This window comes from Hetaerina americana, unplaced genomic scaffold, assembly GCF_022747635.1.
Source record: "Hetaerina americana unplaced genomic scaffold, ioHetAmer1.1.p SCAF_5, whole genome shotgun sequence".
NCBI lineage: Eukaryota > Metazoa > Arthropoda > Insecta > Odonata > Calopterygidae > Hetaerina > Hetaerina americana.
The window spans coordinates 87,495,300-87,512,963 of record NW_027287095.1 but is presented as its reverse complement, the minus strand read 5'-3'; the positions used below and the strand labels follow the sequence as shown (position 1 = coordinate 87,512,963).

General features: G+C 38.3%; 1 protein-coding gene across 1 annotated transcript in view; it reads left to right on the top strand.

Moving 5' to 3' along the window:
* LUBEL (Linear Ubiquitin E3 ligase) overlaps positions 1–17,664 on the top strand; it is a 55,493-nt gene that overhangs the window by 16,329 nt on the left and 21,500 nt on the right. Inside the window, exons 5-12 of the mRNA XM_071592571.1 lie at positions 1,446–1,607; positions 2,461–2,647; positions 5,247–5,482; positions 5,577–5,786; positions 9,594–10,179; positions 11,553–12,409; positions 14,577–14,831; positions 16,267–16,446. Of these exons, the coding sequence (XP_071448672.1) occupies positions 1,446–1,607; positions 2,461–2,647; positions 5,247–5,482; positions 5,577–5,786; positions 9,594–10,179; positions 11,553–12,409; positions 14,577–14,831; positions 16,267–16,446 (2,673 nt within the window). The remainder of the gene's footprint in view (positions 1–1,445; positions 1,608–2,460; positions 2,648–5,246; positions 5,483–5,576; positions 5,787–9,593; positions 10,180–11,552; positions 12,410–14,576; positions 14,832–16,266; positions 16,447–17,664) is intronic.

The following is a 17,664-nucleotide window of genomic DNA, read 5'->3' as shown; positions in this document are numbered from 1 at the left end:
GGAGGGCACTTTGAGTGAGTATGCTGTCCATCGGATTGGATGTTAAGCTGCGGACCCCTTGGTACCTTTCATAAAGAGTAGGCTAATGCCGATGCCGGGTTTCTCTCTACCCTTCATCCTTTTCTGTCCATCCCCTATGGCGCAAATGTCCTCAGCAGTCAGTCGCCTCCCCTAAAAACTACTACTACTTCTTTTATAAAATCTATTGAATTAGGGATTATCATTAGTATTTCATATCCTATAATGGCTTATCACAGCCTCCCATTCTTCTCTATTCAGTTTTGATTCCCTCATTACCCTCTTCATCACATCTCTGTTTTATGCCCTTCTTAATTTGTTCCCTACTTGTATTTCAGTTTTAATCACAGAATCAATATTCACTTCTATTATGATTCCAACTAATTCATTTTTCCTCATTGTGCTTGTGCATTGGAAATAGTTGGTTGTAATTACAACAACCCCTGCTTTCTTGCCCATCTATTCCTTCTTTTTAGCATGAGGAGAGATTTGAATGCAGAAATAAAAGAAGACACATCACCAGCAAAAATGTTTTAGCAGCATATTAACACATATGAGAACTTTTTTTTAAGTCATCACCCATATATTTAAAACAAATAAAATAATAATTTCAAAATGATCTGTAACCTGAATTACTCTGGAGGAGGGGATAAAGCAGAGCAGAGAATGCAAATATGTTGAGTAAAATAGGGCAGTTTTGTAAGCACAATGAATCTGCCCCTTATATGAATATGTACAAAATACTTGCCTCAGACTCTTTTCCATATTGAAATGCTCATGAAATTCGGTACATAATGAATAGCTTGACAACAAAAAACATAGATCATCCATTGGAGTAAACACTTTGCTAGATGACCACATGACTGCAAAAAGAAAATCAATCGATATATATATCAAATATCAATCAATATATCAAATCAAACTAATGGATATGTCGTAAATTTTTTTACTGTAAGCTATCTGAAATTTTCAAATACTAGTGAAATATACATATATTGCGGTACAAATTTAAGAAATGGATTACTAAAAACCTAGAATATCAGGTTTACAGAAAGTGAAAATATTTAATTGGAAAAATATGAGGGAGCGAAACATAAAAATTTTTCAGATGTGCAAAAAGAAGATTTCTGGTCACGGAAGTCTCAGGCAAGATGCTAAAACAATGTGGGAGTCCAGAGCAGACGTTGCTGATTGCTTGTATGAGCCATTATGTGACAGAAGAGCAATCAAATATGATCTAGAAATAATATGCCGAAGGTAATGCAATATAATTAGAAATCACATGTGGAAAAGCAGTGGCAGATCCTAAGTAAAGGAAGGCATTTTATTGGTGGCACTTGTAATGAGCATGGCGACCATATAATTTACTTCTGTCTATGCTATATTCTGCACTGACTTGAATTTTCCCCCTCATCATTATGCAAAAGGTGCTGGAGGCTCACACGCTGACACGACCACCTTTGCCTCCGAGGGGAGAGATCGGCATGGCACCCGTCCCCCCTCCCAGGAGCCGGCAGAAGAGGGTGACCACACTCTTCAGGCTGCCGTCAACAGGAGGTCTGCTCTCTTCTCTTGGGAAAGAGAGACAGGTGATGACTGGATAATTCATGGAAACCATCCGTAGAAGAGTCCGTCTGCTAACAATAACTCTTGTGACTTTGCTCTATTCAAATCTTTACAAGTGTACATAATGATTAGAAGCAATCATAGAATTTAACAAATTTTTCCTTCATCAAAGTTGACTGAGTGTGAACAAACTTTTATGACCGACCATTGGCTTATTAAAAACATAAATGACCACAATGCAACAGTTTTAGAGTGTAAAGATCATTTGCCTTGACCAGGATTCGAACCCGGATCCCTAAGTGTCCGGTTGAGTGCTTTAGCCAGTTAAGCTATCAAGGCGTCCTCTAAAACTCAAAATTTCAGAGTTTAAAAGGACGCCTCGATACCTTAACCGGCTAAAGCACTTGACTGGACATTGAGGGATCTGGGTTTGAATCCCGGTCAAGGCGAATGATCTTTACACTCTAAAACTGTTGCATTGAAATGCATAATAGCGGATGACTCCGTTAAAAGTTACTGTGGCGGCATCTCCTACAGTTTCTTTGAATAAATGACCACATTATTAAATGCATTTGAAAGTAAACTACAAAAAATCAATTTATGTCAGGCAATTATGTGAATGGGTGGACAGGCTAAATAATTAATAGAGTTTTTTGTAATGTAAAATGCCTTCATTAGGCATCTATATTTTTGAAGATCCAGCTGGACGTTTTTCTAATCATTTAATACACATCAAATTTAGATATGAATGAATTAATACTTGGATATCGTGATGATCAATAAATTTTATCACATTCAAGTTAATTTTTGGAAATTCTTGGAAAGTTTATTTTTTTTGCGGGTCATTTGACTAATGTTTTCCACTGTACTTGACAGGATGGAGGGCAGATGAAGAAGGAGTTCTCCCTCTCGGAGAAGATGGGTAGTCTGAGAAGGATGATGGGAAGTCGGCCCCTCCCCCCCACACCACCCCCTCAGGGCTCCTCCCTTGGCGGCCCCCCTCGCACTCCGCTGCCGGGTCAACCCCTCTCTTCTGCAGTGGGATCGCCCTCGAAATTTCACAGTGAGGCATCAAAGGAATTGCTATTTTCACACAGCTCGATCCCCTTTGGGCCGGAAGGAACAAACATTGTCCTGAATGCAGTGCTATTGCACATGCAGAGCACCTTCACATCCAAAACCTTTAAATATTATATCGTATGCCTGTCATTAAGTCTGCTCAGCTGCAGGTATATTAATCACATCTTCTTTGACCACAAAATAAACAACACAGTGATCCCTCATGTCTCATTCATAAAAAATATCGGTATATTATGGGTCTCTTATCTGCAATTTGAAAACTTTGATATGAAATGTGATTTTGGATGGTTTGGAAACATGGTACACATAGGGTATCTAGTGCTTTCCTGGCATATCAGCTTGATGCAGTTTTTTTGTGTCTTTCACCAAGTTTGGGGTTGCATTTGAGCTGACATTTCAAACTTGAGTCAAAACCCAAGTAACCCAAGAAGACCTGAGAAAACTTTGTCAAACATAGTTTACGTAACTGAAGCAAGATGGTTGGCATAGATGATAAGCTTTTTAAATGCAGGTGTGGCAAAGGATGGAAAAGGTGAAGTGAACAGAATGGGAAACAAATGAAGAAGTACTGGGCATGTTGAAAGGGGAGGAGGGAGGGTTGTTGGGAGAAATTCAAAGGAAGCAGGAAGTATAGATGCAAAGTATTTTGATTGATGATGGAATTTTGAAGGAAAGAGGGGAGAGTGTTATGCAAGTGAGGTAGAATTAAAAAAAAAGGATGGGTATATTGGACACAATGAAGGGTGATGGAATTAATAAGGAATTAAAGAACAGTTCATTGTTGGGTGGGGTGTCAGGTTTTCTCTTGTAAGGTGGGGCTGAGAAATATAGCCAGTTTGTGTTCATTCAAAACCTACCGTAACCTGTTGGCTACCAACAATAAAATTATGTACAATTTATGGCTAAGAGACTTGAATGAAAGTGCACAAATTCTAAAGTTAAATTAATTTCAAGATGGGATGCTAAACAAATAATTCTACAGGACTTATTGCCAGATGAACTACACTTACAGTCTTTGAACAATGACATAATCTTACTAAATGCTGTATAAAAACGAAATTAATTAATAAATTGTGTAACTTTAACTTTTGTCTATTCCAAATCACACTAGGTCTGATGATATATGTTTTAATTAAGCATGATTAAGCAACTATATGTATAATGCATCTGCCCATATCGAAAGATGTAATCACTTGTTCTCAGTAAACAATCTCGACTATTAGATACTAGTATTAAAAAACTAAATATATATTTAGTGAGTGTTCTTCTTATGTTTTCTTATATTGTTTGTTGCTGTCCAAGTTTTATGGGTGTATATACATATATATATATATATATATATATATATATATATATATATATATATATATATATATATATATATATATATAATATAATGTAAATGCAAAAACTGAATATTCAGTTTCTTCTCTCCCTTGGGAAAATTGATTTGGCCACCGAAAATTTGGAATATGTGTGAGTTTCTCTGTATTTTTGTTTAATAGTGCTATCTTGGTTTGCATTGTTATTCACACCAGTGGGACTTTCCTTCAGGTTATATACCTGTATATATATATATTAGCATGATGAAATTAGCATGATATATATAGCATGCAGGCATGGCAGTCATCATCGGATGATGACTGCCATGCCATCGAAACTACATATGTGTGTTCTTTATTTGTGTTCCTGGGTTTAAAAATCTTTATCAATGTTTTTATATATTTGTACTTCTCCAAAGAGCATTCTGTTTTGAAAATATTTATATTATTCATTAGTTTACAAAAATATTATATAAAAATAAATAAATAAATAAATATATATATACACACACATATATACACACACACACACACAAACACACACACACATATATAAAACACAGTAATCAACCTGAAGGATGGTTTGGTAAAGTTCACTCAGTACTAAGCCTGAGGGCACATGAAATCCACACATCATCAGGGTAGGGGGGCCAGTCCCTTTCCCTGTGCTGGTTATGGTTTCCCAGGAATATCTGGCACCCAAAAACATCACATAGTTTGGGTGGAGCTACAGGTGCCCAGAAGTGCTTGCCTGGGAATCAAACCCCAGCCCTCCGGTCAGTAGTCCAACGCTCTACCCCTGGACTACCGTGACCCACCTAAAATTTGATGACTACACAATTTTGGAATCTATTGTACTTTGATAGATCTTCTAGTTTTATTTTCAAATAACAATATCCCAAATAATAACTGCTCAGATGACAACATTAACTACTTTATATATTCATAATACCTATGTAAACTAATTCTTTTGAAAGTGGAACTTCCTGTTCAATGCCTAATATATTATTTATTAAACTTAAATTATCTGGGCTCCAAATTTGATATGCCCATTGGCAAACAAGCACAACTATGTATGGAAGCAGTTCAAAAAGTGTTTCCGAAAGATGATTTCCAGCTGGTCCGGATTTCTTCAAAACCAAAATATTCTGTGATCACAGTTGGTCAAAGCGAAAAGACATACTGAAAGTGAATCTCCTCTCTTTACTAATGTTCTACAGCCTTCAGAATTGTAATTATCTATTCCTTTAACTCTTTCAGCAATGAGGGAGGGCAGCCTTCATTCATCCTTCCGCCAAAATTCCGATGGACGGTGGCGACATCCCTCTCTCACCGGATCCCCGCAATCTCCGATGAAATCTCCAGGGCTCAATGGCTTCCGGGGAGCATCCATGGGCGACCTTTGGGATCAGGGGAGCATGGGAGGCATGCGCGATGCAGCCTTTCACAGAGGTTCACCGCCCAGCATGGAGCAGATGGGCATTAACTGGCCGCAGGTGAGTGTGCGAGGGCCAAAGAATCATGTTCATTACAATGGTATAATGTGTAGCTTGTGAACCCAAAGGCATCCATTATAGATAAATCCTTTAGTCACCTGGCAGTGATGGCAGATCATCACCATGGCCACAGAGTGCATTTGGTGACGCTGCGACTGCATCCCTTAGTCGCAGAAGACGTTCTGAGTTGACACCACCATGGAATAATGGCTGGCAAAGGGGAGGAATGGTCTCCAGTGCCTCAGTGACAGATCTCAATGCCGGATTAGGGCCCTGGGGGGGATCAGGTCCCCCCTTGCAGCAGGTAATTCTCATCCGTTCTTGTCAGTAGTGCCCTCAAATATTTATCCATATCTCTAATGATAAACCAAATGTGCATCATACCCTTTAGTTAATGTGTAGACACAGTTGGCCCCTGATGCATGGCCTGTTGACCTGCAAGTTATAAGTGGTGCGTGTTCCTGTGACCCGTGAAGATATGTATCATGGAACTTGTCTAAGTTTGGTGTTTTGGTAGACTAGGTGACGATTATTAAGAAATGAAGAGACCACGGAGGGCTTGTCAGTGCAGAACCGCTGTTCATTATTGAGGGAATTGTCTCAGCCTCAGTTTTCAAGAAACTTTCACAATCCTAAGGTCCTGCCCACTACATTGCCCCCACTTCAAGTAGCTGGGAGTACATATTTGGTTTGTTGGTATGACCTTGGTCGCAGCCAATGGGGAAAACTCACCCTGCTTTCCATTATCTGCCACATAAACAGAGATGTGTGAGGATATTCTCAACAGGGTGGGCATTCATTTTATGGAATATCATGCCCCGATCTTTCCTGATTTTTTTGTCCCGTCAATTTTTATCCAGTGTGTTTGGAATCTGAGTAGGTAGGGAGTAGGTAGATTGGTAATGTGGATCATCCTTCATTGCAAAATCTGCCGCAGAATTTTGGTCTGAAAACTATAGTTATAGTTTTTCCCAGGATCTACAAGCACAATGGTCAACTGGCAAGCATGAACTGACTCAAAACTAAATTTCAAACTAAATTATCATTAGATATTCCTGATTTGCACATCATATCGTTGATTTGGATATCATATCTCAGACTTTTTAAACAATTTCAGCCACAGATTCCCCATTATTTCCAAAATTATATACCTGTAATTCCTGACATTATTATTTCCAAATTTATGTAATTCCTGGCATTGGCAAATTGATTGGTCACCCTGCTCACTTGGAGGAAGATTTTTGGCTAAATCGGAGAACTTTGAGGGCTCAGATGCCTCTCAGCAACCCTTACAACTTACTATAATTGGTCATCAATGAGCAAAAGTGAAGATGGATTTTCTTCAGAAAGCCAGTGACTCGCAGAATGCAGCAAACAGTGGCTCAGCCATCTCCATCCAACTGATGAGAGTAGTCTCTCTATCTCTATTCATCAGAACCCTGGTCTATCAATGCATCAAATAAGATTCAGGCATTATCACATATGATGTCATTATATATTGTACCTGGGAGAGATACTGGGCATGAAAGTTAGCAAACCTTTAAGTTCATGGATAATGAGCATATAATTATCTAACAACTCTATTAAACAATGTACACAATATGGATCAAATTCCATTTAGGTGACTCAAAATACGTTTTAAGCTTTGCTTGAAAACAACATTGTGAGAATGTATTAAGATCATAGAATAATAACCTTCCGGAGTCGCCATCTTCAAATTGTCCTGAAAATAATCCATAAAATAAAACATTAAAATCGCAAAGAACAAAAAAGTCAAACGCAATTTGGTTCCTGAGATGCATTTGGTATGAGAGAGGCATCATTCTCAGTTGAGGTACTGTAACAATGCTTGCTGAGATTCACAATGTGATGCATGCATATGTTTTTTTTTTGACTGTCGGAAGGCTTTTGACAAAGTTGAGCATGATGAATTGACATCAGTCCTCAGGAATGATAAGGACCTCCACATCATTCAAAACTTCTATTAAAACCAGGCAGCAACCATAAGAATTGACAATGAAACCATTGAAGAAATTATAATAAACAGAGGAAGAACATTGGCGTTCAATATATATTTCTACCCTCTGCTCTTCTTAAATGTTTACTCAGAGCACATCATTGAGCTTGCCCAAGAAGATATGGACAAGGGCATATCCTAATAATTGGCAACTGTCTTCACAATGCCGGATATGCAGATGACACACTTATCTTAATCATAATAACATGCATATCAGAGGCCAGCCAAAGGTATGGTTTAGATTTTAATGCCAAGAGAACCAAATATATATGGCCATCAGTAGAAACCAAATGACCCCTGGACAAGTACCAGTTAATGAACAGTCAGTAGAAAGAGTAGTCAATTACACACATTCAGGTGTGGAAAAATAGATGAGTAGTGGAATCACTTGAGGAAATTAAACAAAGGATATAAAATACCTATGTAAATATGAACAAGTTTGGGTGTTGAAATTAAATTTAAAATAAGTCGCCTTTCCACATAAAAATTTTTTATGTGGAAAGGCGAAGTATTTTAAATTTAATTTCAATATGAAGAATTTCCACCAAGTGACGCCAGAAACTGTTTCATTTATCAAGTTTGGGTGTCAATATTTCATGCAATGAACAAAGATTCACTTATTAAGATGCTGTATGGTCATGGTTCTTCTGCATGGAGTAAAATGTTGGGAGACTAACGAAAGCACCCATGAAGAAACTTGAAGCATTTCGGATGTAATGCTAAGTACGAAAATTAAAACTCTCATAGGTCAAAAATGTTTATGAATCAAGACGTATCAATTAGAATGAATGAGGGGCTAGGAATCCTGACAAATTTGAAAAGCAGTAAGCTAAAATAACCGGGGCACATAATGTGTAATGAAAAAGGACATAACCTGATGCTGGTGTTTCTTTAAGGAAGAGAATACAGGAGAAGAGGCCTAGGAAGGTGAAGGATATCATTGCTGCCAAACTCAAATGGTGGTTTTCCTTATTCACTACACAATTAATTCAAATGGTAATTAATAAAATTAGAACTTCTTCTCTCCAAGTTTATCTCCACATATATAAATATAAAAACTAAACTAAGAGCTAAACTCAGAGATTGCAACTGGATATATTTTACATGTGTACACAGAAAATATATTTAATCATCAGAGAGTTGGACTTAATTTGCCAAGCGGTGTGATTTCTGAAAAGGAGAAAGAGTTTTCATGGGTAAGAGCAAAGATACAGGCTTTAACATGTAGTCAAATCTTTGTTGAATTATGCACGAGGAAGGTAATATGACTTAGGGTACTATCATGGATCTTATTTTTTCAATTTAGTCTGCAGTCAGTGTATATCCTGAGACATTCTCCTTGAAAATGGATCTGTCCACCCAGTTCCAGTAAAAAATGGCTACCCCAGGAATCGAAAATAATTGTATTAAATGATAAATAACTTGTAAAATAAATAGTTTATTTTACAACCACGTTTTGGCGCATCACATCATTGTAGACCTGATGATGATGTAATACATCGAAACCTGGTTGTAAAATAAATGTTATCCAGTGGAAAAGTGCTACTATCAGCTATTCATTATGTTCGATTTCCACCACATCATGCCTGAAACTACTCAATTTATTGTATTAAATATTGTTAAGTTTGAGGAACAGTAACAGGATGTTTTTTATTTGAATGAGGATAGTGAGTGCATGTTGTGAAGTTTCATGGTCTTGCCCTACGTCAATACTAGAGTTTCAGGAGTGAATTAGTGAATTTCCCAATGCATGGAAAGAATACCTTAGCCCTTGACCTCCCTTTAACAAGAGATTCCAGAGTGAGGTGTGGGATTCATTACTTTCCCCAATTGTATGCATGGTGTGGCAAAAATACTCCCAGGGGATTTCTATTGAATTTTTGGGTATGATCCCAAATTAGTGTATCAAGCCCCACAGAATATCATTTTAACTGGAAATGGAATTTGCATTTAATAGCGTTATTCATACTTCTGAAAAAAATTTTCTCCGCCGATTTAAACCCCAGGCTCGAACAATGAGATAACATTTGTGATAAACACAACCATGGCTCATTATACGGTTTAAAAGGTTTAATCGAACAACTTCCCCCGCAGGCTCAGTCCATGGCACACCTACATCACTGCCCTGGGTGCATGATAAATCCAGCTGGCCACCCCTGGGGTGGTATGCCCATGCACCACGACCATTGGCATGGAGGAAATCAGGGGTGGGGTGGCTCCATGCTCCAGCTTTGGCCGCACCACCCTCCGACAGTCATGGTCCCCCCATCCCCCCACCACGCAGGTGTGCCGCAACAACCTCCTCCCGAGGTACGCCACCCAATGGCTGAGGGTGGCTGGATGAACCCTTCACCATGGGAGGATGGGGGCGGAGGGGGTGGCCCTGAACAGGGGGCGCCGTCGAGTGGGGGAGGGGGCGGAGAAGGGAAGGGGGATGAGGGCGGGCCAGAGGATGAAGACAAGGCCGTGCTGTTTGTGCCTAACTATGCCTGGCCATGCGAGCACTGCACCTTTGTCAACCAGCCTGGGACAAGGGTGTGCTCCGTGTGTTGCAAGACAACGACGGCGGAGGGGCAGAGGGGCATGAAGGTGGGAGGGGGGGCGGCGAATGTGGCACAGCGGAATGCTGAGTGGGCCTCGAATCCCGTGGGTCACCCAAATCAGAGAGAAGAAGTTGAAGGTCAGTGATGTTCCATCTCAGCACAGTTCGATCAATTAAAGCAATTAAGTTACTAGTTTTAAGTAAAGCAATTAAGTTACCTTGATAGATGCTAACCCAAGTAATGATTGCGTTAAAGTAAATTTTAAACTAGTACTGCCATTCGAAAATATAGAAAGGGCGGCCCAAAATTGATTGAAACTCATGAAATGGGTAACTCAGAATGCCAGTGATCTAAAAATAAATAATGAAGGAATTATATATCTTTTATGAATATGTATACATTTTATTTTAATATCTATTTCCCTAAATTTATAGATTTCAAAGGATTGTTTGTTTTTAATTGATTGAACATTTATGTACGCAAAACCTTAACTTGTAGAATATCAAGAATAAAAATTCAAAATATATTGATTTTTAATCTACTGTTGTTCACTAGATGAGATTAAAATTGTGAAAATTGAGGTCTCCAACCGTAAACAAAATAAAAGCTATAGAAAAAATAGGGTTTGCTATATATTACCTATAATAGCATTTCAATGCCTTTTTTATAGACAAGAAAATTTTAAAATTAATTAATAAGCAGGCATTATATTTTCTACATAAAATGGCAAAAATGGCACCACCAGATGGGTGATTAACAGTAAATAAATCCCCTCTGGTCTTCTTATTTCATACTACTACAAAACCCAACATATGAGGTTAAATAGAAAAGTTCTCGGAATGGAATAGGATTAAATGACTCACCTCGGTGAAATTGTTTTATTTTTCAATGTAGTCTCCCTGTACACTACACTGCACTTGGTCCAGAGATGTTCCAATGTCTTGATCCCGTCTCAAAAATTAGATTCCTTCAGGCTTGCAAAATATATGTCTACATCTACGTATTTAATCACTGCTCGAATCTCAATTTTTTCCATCTTCACAAATCATTGCATTGGAACAACAAGAGAGAGGCATCCACACCACAGATCTCTTCCCAAAATACTGAGGCGTCACGTGCTTACTCATAAAAATTGATTATTACTATGAGGGAAACTCGTTACGGTAGCGTTGACATCTGGTGGTGATTCCGAGAGCCTTTCCAACTACCCTCGTATTGCCATTCCTGAAATTTGAAAAAATCTTTTAAGCAATATCATAACATCCACGATCACAAACTATGCTACAGAAGAAAACTGCATTACAGGTAATGTTGATGGACAACAAATAAACGTGGTTGTAAACCTCTTTGACTCAATCAAGGGCTTGATGATTGTTGCATTGTAATTTTATTAATACATTAATGCTTGATAATTCAAAAAATCAAATGATAAGAAAAATGACACCAGAACCTCCACCTACTGTGTAACTCATACATGATCATAAATTTTCACTTTAATGCGCTTCTGCAGAGGCATTTCCTAAAGGCTCATCAGAGGCACAAAAGGACAAGAGGAGAGAAGTTGTCAGCGTTCACGAGGACGGCGATGAGAGCTCAGAGGAGGAAAGCATAGTGACTGCCGTGCAGGAAATGGAGGGTCACCGATGGAAATCATACTCCCCTCGACCACAAAAAGCCAGTGCCAAAGCCAACCACTTCAGGAGCATTGCCAAATCACCACCTCCATCCACAGCCTCATCCGGTATAGGGGACGACAGGTATGCCCAACACAGGAGAATCAACAAGTCTCCTGTGTCCGTGACATCGACAGGTGTGGGCGATGACAGGCCATCCCAATTCAGGAGGATTGCCAAGTCTCCGGTGCCCATGATGTCGAATGCCGACAGGCCCTCCCAGATGAGGAGAATGACCAAATCTCCAGTGATTATGATGTCAACTGGAGTTGGTGATGAAAGGTCGACTAACTTCAGGAGAACTTCCAGATCGCCCATCACTACAGTTTCCACTGCAGTGGGTGATGACAGGCCATCGCCATTCAGGAGGGTCACCAGGTCTCCTGTGCCCACAATGTCAACTGGAGTTGGTGATGACAGACCTTTCAGCTACAGGAAGGTGGCAAACTCACCCACCGTCATGCCGTCCAATGCAGTCGGAGATGACAGGGCCATGAACCCCAAGAGGATGAATAGTTACCCAGTCAGTACGAAGTCAACAGCCACGGGGACGGAGGAAGTGGTCATGAAAGTTTCAATGGCTGTCGGGACGTCACCCCCCAGAGCTATGAAAGTGGAGAAGCAGATCCTGGGCAAAGCATCTTCTATGGCATCCGTGGGGACGTCTCCACCACCCCAGAGTATCTCAACACAGGTAAAAATCCTTTGGTTTTCATATAACTGGAGATCTGTTTGAATTCATCACTAACCAAACAAATATCATCCACTTCCATTATTCTATAACGATTTGTCGGTTCTGTGTAAAAGTAGGGGAAGTGGTGGATACAGCACTGACTTACTTAATAGAGGGCCTGGGTTCGATTCCAATTGCTGCCTCTGTGTACCCTCAACTTCATCCAAGCTGTGTGATTTTTTGGGTAATACCAGATCTTCCTGGGAAACCATAGCCACCACAGAGAAAGGAACTGGCTCCCCTACCCTTGATGTGTGCATTTCACCTGTTGTTTGGGGTTAGTACTATGAGAGATTATCCTTCACGCATCAAACCAACTTTCAGGTTGAAACTGTGATGTGCATGGTATAAAAGCAAACTTTAAAGATAATTCAAGAAAGTCTTTCCATGACTCAAATGTTTTAAATACACAAAAATTCATCTCAACTCTAAATTTGATCGTAACTGATTTATCAAAGGTTTATGTCATAGATGTTTCTATAAATGAGTATGTGATTCCAAGTGGTGGTGTGATAGTTGAGCTGATAGTTTGCTTGGTTACTGACTGAAGGGTCCAGGTTAAAATACTGGATGATACCTTTGGATACCTGCAGCTTAACCAGAACTGTGTGATTTTTGCAGCACCCTATCTTAATGGGAAGCCACAGGCAGCACAGGGAGTGGGACTGCAATCTCTCATTACTCTGGTTTTGCATGCAGTTCATGCCAAAACCATAGGGCCAAGTACACACAAGATGAGATACATCCTCGACTATCAGATAAACCTTTGAGTTCATTATGGTGGTTTGGTTATTTTGATTAATTATTATTAATAGAGGTGAAGTTACTCCAATATGAAAGAGAATTGATTGACATTAACCACAAAGTCCACATAAATGTGAGTTTCGCATGTATAAAAAAGTTTTTTCACTTCTCATTATCACCCTTTTGACTTTTCAGCAGTTGAACTTCACTAGAAGCTGATGCAACAACCTTTCCTCTCCCCTTCTGAAGCTCCTCATACATTTTGAACTTCCATACTTCCAATCTGCCGGGAGAAAAATTGTGACCTTATACAGGACATTGCAACTCAATTCGTGGAAATGTTGAAATGACCAAAGTTATTTTTCAAATTTACCAGTTAAGGTTACAAGCTGCGAAAGCATGGCAGATGGAGGAGAAGCATAAACATTTTGGATGGAATGGAAGTAGTTAGAAAGTATGAAGAGCTAAATATAATTTATTTTAATATGGGATCTAAAGGGTATTTAGTGTAAAGCATGGTGGGGCTTAGAAGTACATAAGTAGAATATAATGCCTAGACCCATCAAAAAAATACCCTAACCAATATAGGCTATTGCTATTGATAAGTAAAAAAAGTTGTTATTTTCATTTCATACCCCACTATGTTTTTTTGACAAAATAGCTCAACCCCTACGATTATTATGTACTGAATGTTTGACTTCTGGGCATGTATCTTTACCATCAGAACAAACTTTGAATTTAAAAGTTTGGTTGTTTGTTCCAAGTCAAGCAAGTCAATTGAAAGGCAAAAATAAACCATCGGGAATATAAGCAAAAGTATCCATTTTCAAAAAGTAAGATGTTCACCAGTTGCATCTATATTGTGCTCAATTATATTGCACACTTACAACAGAGTTGCTTATACCTAACAGTAACCTACTGGGTAATTAATTAAAACCTCCCATGCTTCACAATGTACGCTGTAATTCCACAATTTCTAATGAGCCAATACCCTTATATTTTAATCAAAACTCAATAATGGTAGCAGAAAAGTAGTTTCACTAGATTAAGAAGATGGTGATTAGAATTAAATGGCATTTTCTTGTTTCCCTTCACTACTTATAATCCACATTCACACACACAAGTATTATTTGAAAGCTAAATAGCTATGAATTCCATTGGTTGAATACCACATATCCAAGTTCTTCACATTGTGGCCAGGTTAAATATTCAACTGCTGATCTATCAAATTCTAAGCCAATATTGCGAGCATGCTTGCCTTCTCACTAACATCTATGCCTTCAAACTCATTTCATTATTCTTTTTTTTTTAATTTTATGAAACTTCTGTATCTCATGCATATTTCATTCAAAATATATTCATTTTTTTGGTTCATTCCCTTCAGACCTATGACAATCCGACTGCACTGACCTCTTCCTCCAAAAGAAAGACATCTGCTGACTTTGGATCACAGGTTTCAATTGGCCAAGAGAATTCATCGCTAGGGAACGGCTCCCTCGGACAATACGCTGGAACTTCAAGACGAATGCCACGTCTTAGAAGGACTCTTTCTCTCACATTCAATTCTAAGCAAAGGGAAACCACCCCTAATGCTTTTCTCCGCAGCCAGAGCCGACACTCAATATGTGGAAATTCTGGGGTAAGGCAGCAACCTAGAAATAAAGTTTTGGAGTCATAAGAACAACCACCTCAAAAATTGCTAAAAAAAAAAAAGGAAATTTCATTGAAAGATGTGCGGGAAAAATCTCTCTCCCTCAAACTTGAGACTTATGGTTTAAAATAAATATTTTATCTTTCATTTTATTCTCAAATGTGACATACTTTAACTGCAATAAATGATTGCTATTTCATTATTCTCAATGATGAGAGTAATGTAATACCCTAATGTTTTGTGGTGTTTAAACCACTTGAAATAACTTAATTAATTTTATGAATCTAAACGATGAATGAATTATGCACATCATTCCTCTTTACTCTTTCATGGCTGTAATAATACCTGCTCAAGGCTGCACTGTTCTATTCACTGCTCCACACGCTGCCTCCGTCTTTTGTGTGCAATTGTAATAGCGCTTATCTTACTTCAATGCGCATTAATCTCACCTCTCATTACTCCATAAATTCATTTTAACCTTTTTTTATCACTTTAAAACTATTGATCGTTAACATTGCTAATACTTATTTGTCAATGACTGTGAGCAAAACTAAATGATTCATTTAAAAATCCAATCACGTTCACATTTTTATCAATATCTCCTTAAAAAAACAGGGGCAGATAAAAATGAAGCACAGGGCACGTGCCACCCCTGAAAAAAAGATGGGCTAGAGTTTTCATGTAAAAATTAATGTAAAGAAATAAAAAATCATGTAAAAGGGAAAAATTCTTCTAAATATCCCTGGACAAATTTTTATGAAGTAAAATTTTGTTGGCATATTTTGATTCGAATCACCAGATTAATTATGTCCTTTTATACAGATGCTCATAAAATAAAAACTTTTCTGACTCATGTACCTACTATAGTACTTAACTGTTCATTTGGCATCATTTATTTTCTAGCATAAATATTTTATTTTGAATTTTGAAGTATTTTATCGGAACTACTGAAACAAATAGTAGAACACACCTTTCTGAAAAAATTACTTAAGTTTTAACGACATATCGGGGCAGCTGAATTTGTTGCAAAACATTATTGACTATAATGTAAAAATCTACTAAATTGTCTGATGAAAAAACTATGCAAATTCAACAAAAAACTGTGGACTTTCAAAAGACTATATTTGAATCACAGCAGCCAACCAGTGAAATCCAACTGTTTTTCTTCAGAAAGAAACAAATTAGAAAATATTTAACTAGAATATATTATGCAAAATTTTTATTTGCCATATAAATTGAGTGTTTTTGCTTCGAAATCGTGCTCCCCTACCTCTTGTATAAATCCTGTATCTGCCACCTCTGAAAAAGGAGATTACATTGGAGGAACAAGCGAAATGTTGCCAAATGGCTTGAAATGTTACATCACGCAAATACATTTTATTAACATTACAATTATTCTGGCTGGTTGGTTCTTCATCAACAGGAACAGAGCACTCCTGAGCCCCCAGCAGTGCCCCTGAGGCGTCGAATTCCTTCCTCTTCCACAACGTCATCCGAATATTACAACCCGAGCGGTGAGGCTGATGGGGAGTGGAGCGGAGGCGACGACGATCGCAAAGAAGGGGACAAAGTGCATGGTCTGGAGTTGGTGAGATTGCTAAGGGTAAGGCCATGCAAAATATTTGCCCTAATATGAAATGCCAGCAGGGATGGAGTAGTCCAGTGGATGGAGTGCTGTTGTACTAACCAGAGGGCCTGAATTTGATTGCTAGGGATGCCTCTGATGACAACCTCAGCTTCACCCAAGCTGTGTGATTTTTCAATTGTCAGATATTCTTGGTAAACTATGCAGGTGGTACAGGGAAAGGAACTGGTAACCCAAATTACCATGAGGTGTGAATTCCATATGACATTGGAATTAGTTCTAGTTGAGCTATACCCTCACCTACCAAACTGACCCTACAGCTGATAACTCTGGTGCAGTGTTTGGCAAAATGTATATATACATAAGTATGTGAGATATTCAGAGCAATAACTCATTCAACTTAAAAGAGATTTAGACCTGGAGTCCCTGATTGTTGACTTGGTGATTTAGTCAGCTTTCAATTAGAGGCAATGTTCTGAAATCATTATATTGACCTTGGAGCATGCTAAAACATTAAATTTTCAAAAAAAATTGGGTTATGTAGATATGAGTGTTAAATAAAAACTTAAACATTTATTTCCCAGTGGTTTCACAGCATATGGTGGAACTATTAGTGAAATATTCTCAGGTTTTCCACTGTGTTAGATCCTCCATCTGTATCAACGTTTTGATGAATAACTCCCTCATCGTCTTCTGGGCAATGCCTGCATACTCCCTCCCCCCTCCCACGGAGCACTTATTAAAATTCTGAACTTGAGAATAAGAAGAGCTGTTTCCATAAGGAACCCTCGACTGCAGTTCTTATTTTGAAACAAAAAAACCAGAACTAGGAAAAACCGGAACATGGTTTCTTATGAGAACAGGGAGTCATGCATCAAAACGTCGAGAGGGATTGAGGACCCAACCTGCATTTCACATAAAAGGTATCGAGGCAATGAGTCAGCACTATGAATTAAATTCCATTATTCGGCTTACCATCCTCAGTCCATGATCATGCATAGTCCCACTACCATAGTGTTTGATTTCCATAATATTCACTGTCACAAAAATCACCACCTTTTTAAATACATATTTGTTTTTTTTACACATCAGAACACTATGGAGTTGAAACTGATCTGAGGTGAAAAGAAAATTATTTAAAAATATCATTGTTATAAAGAAAGTGCTTTGAAAGTCAAATGATACATTTTTTGGGAGAAAATAAAAAAACTTGCTAAAATATTCGATTAATATTTC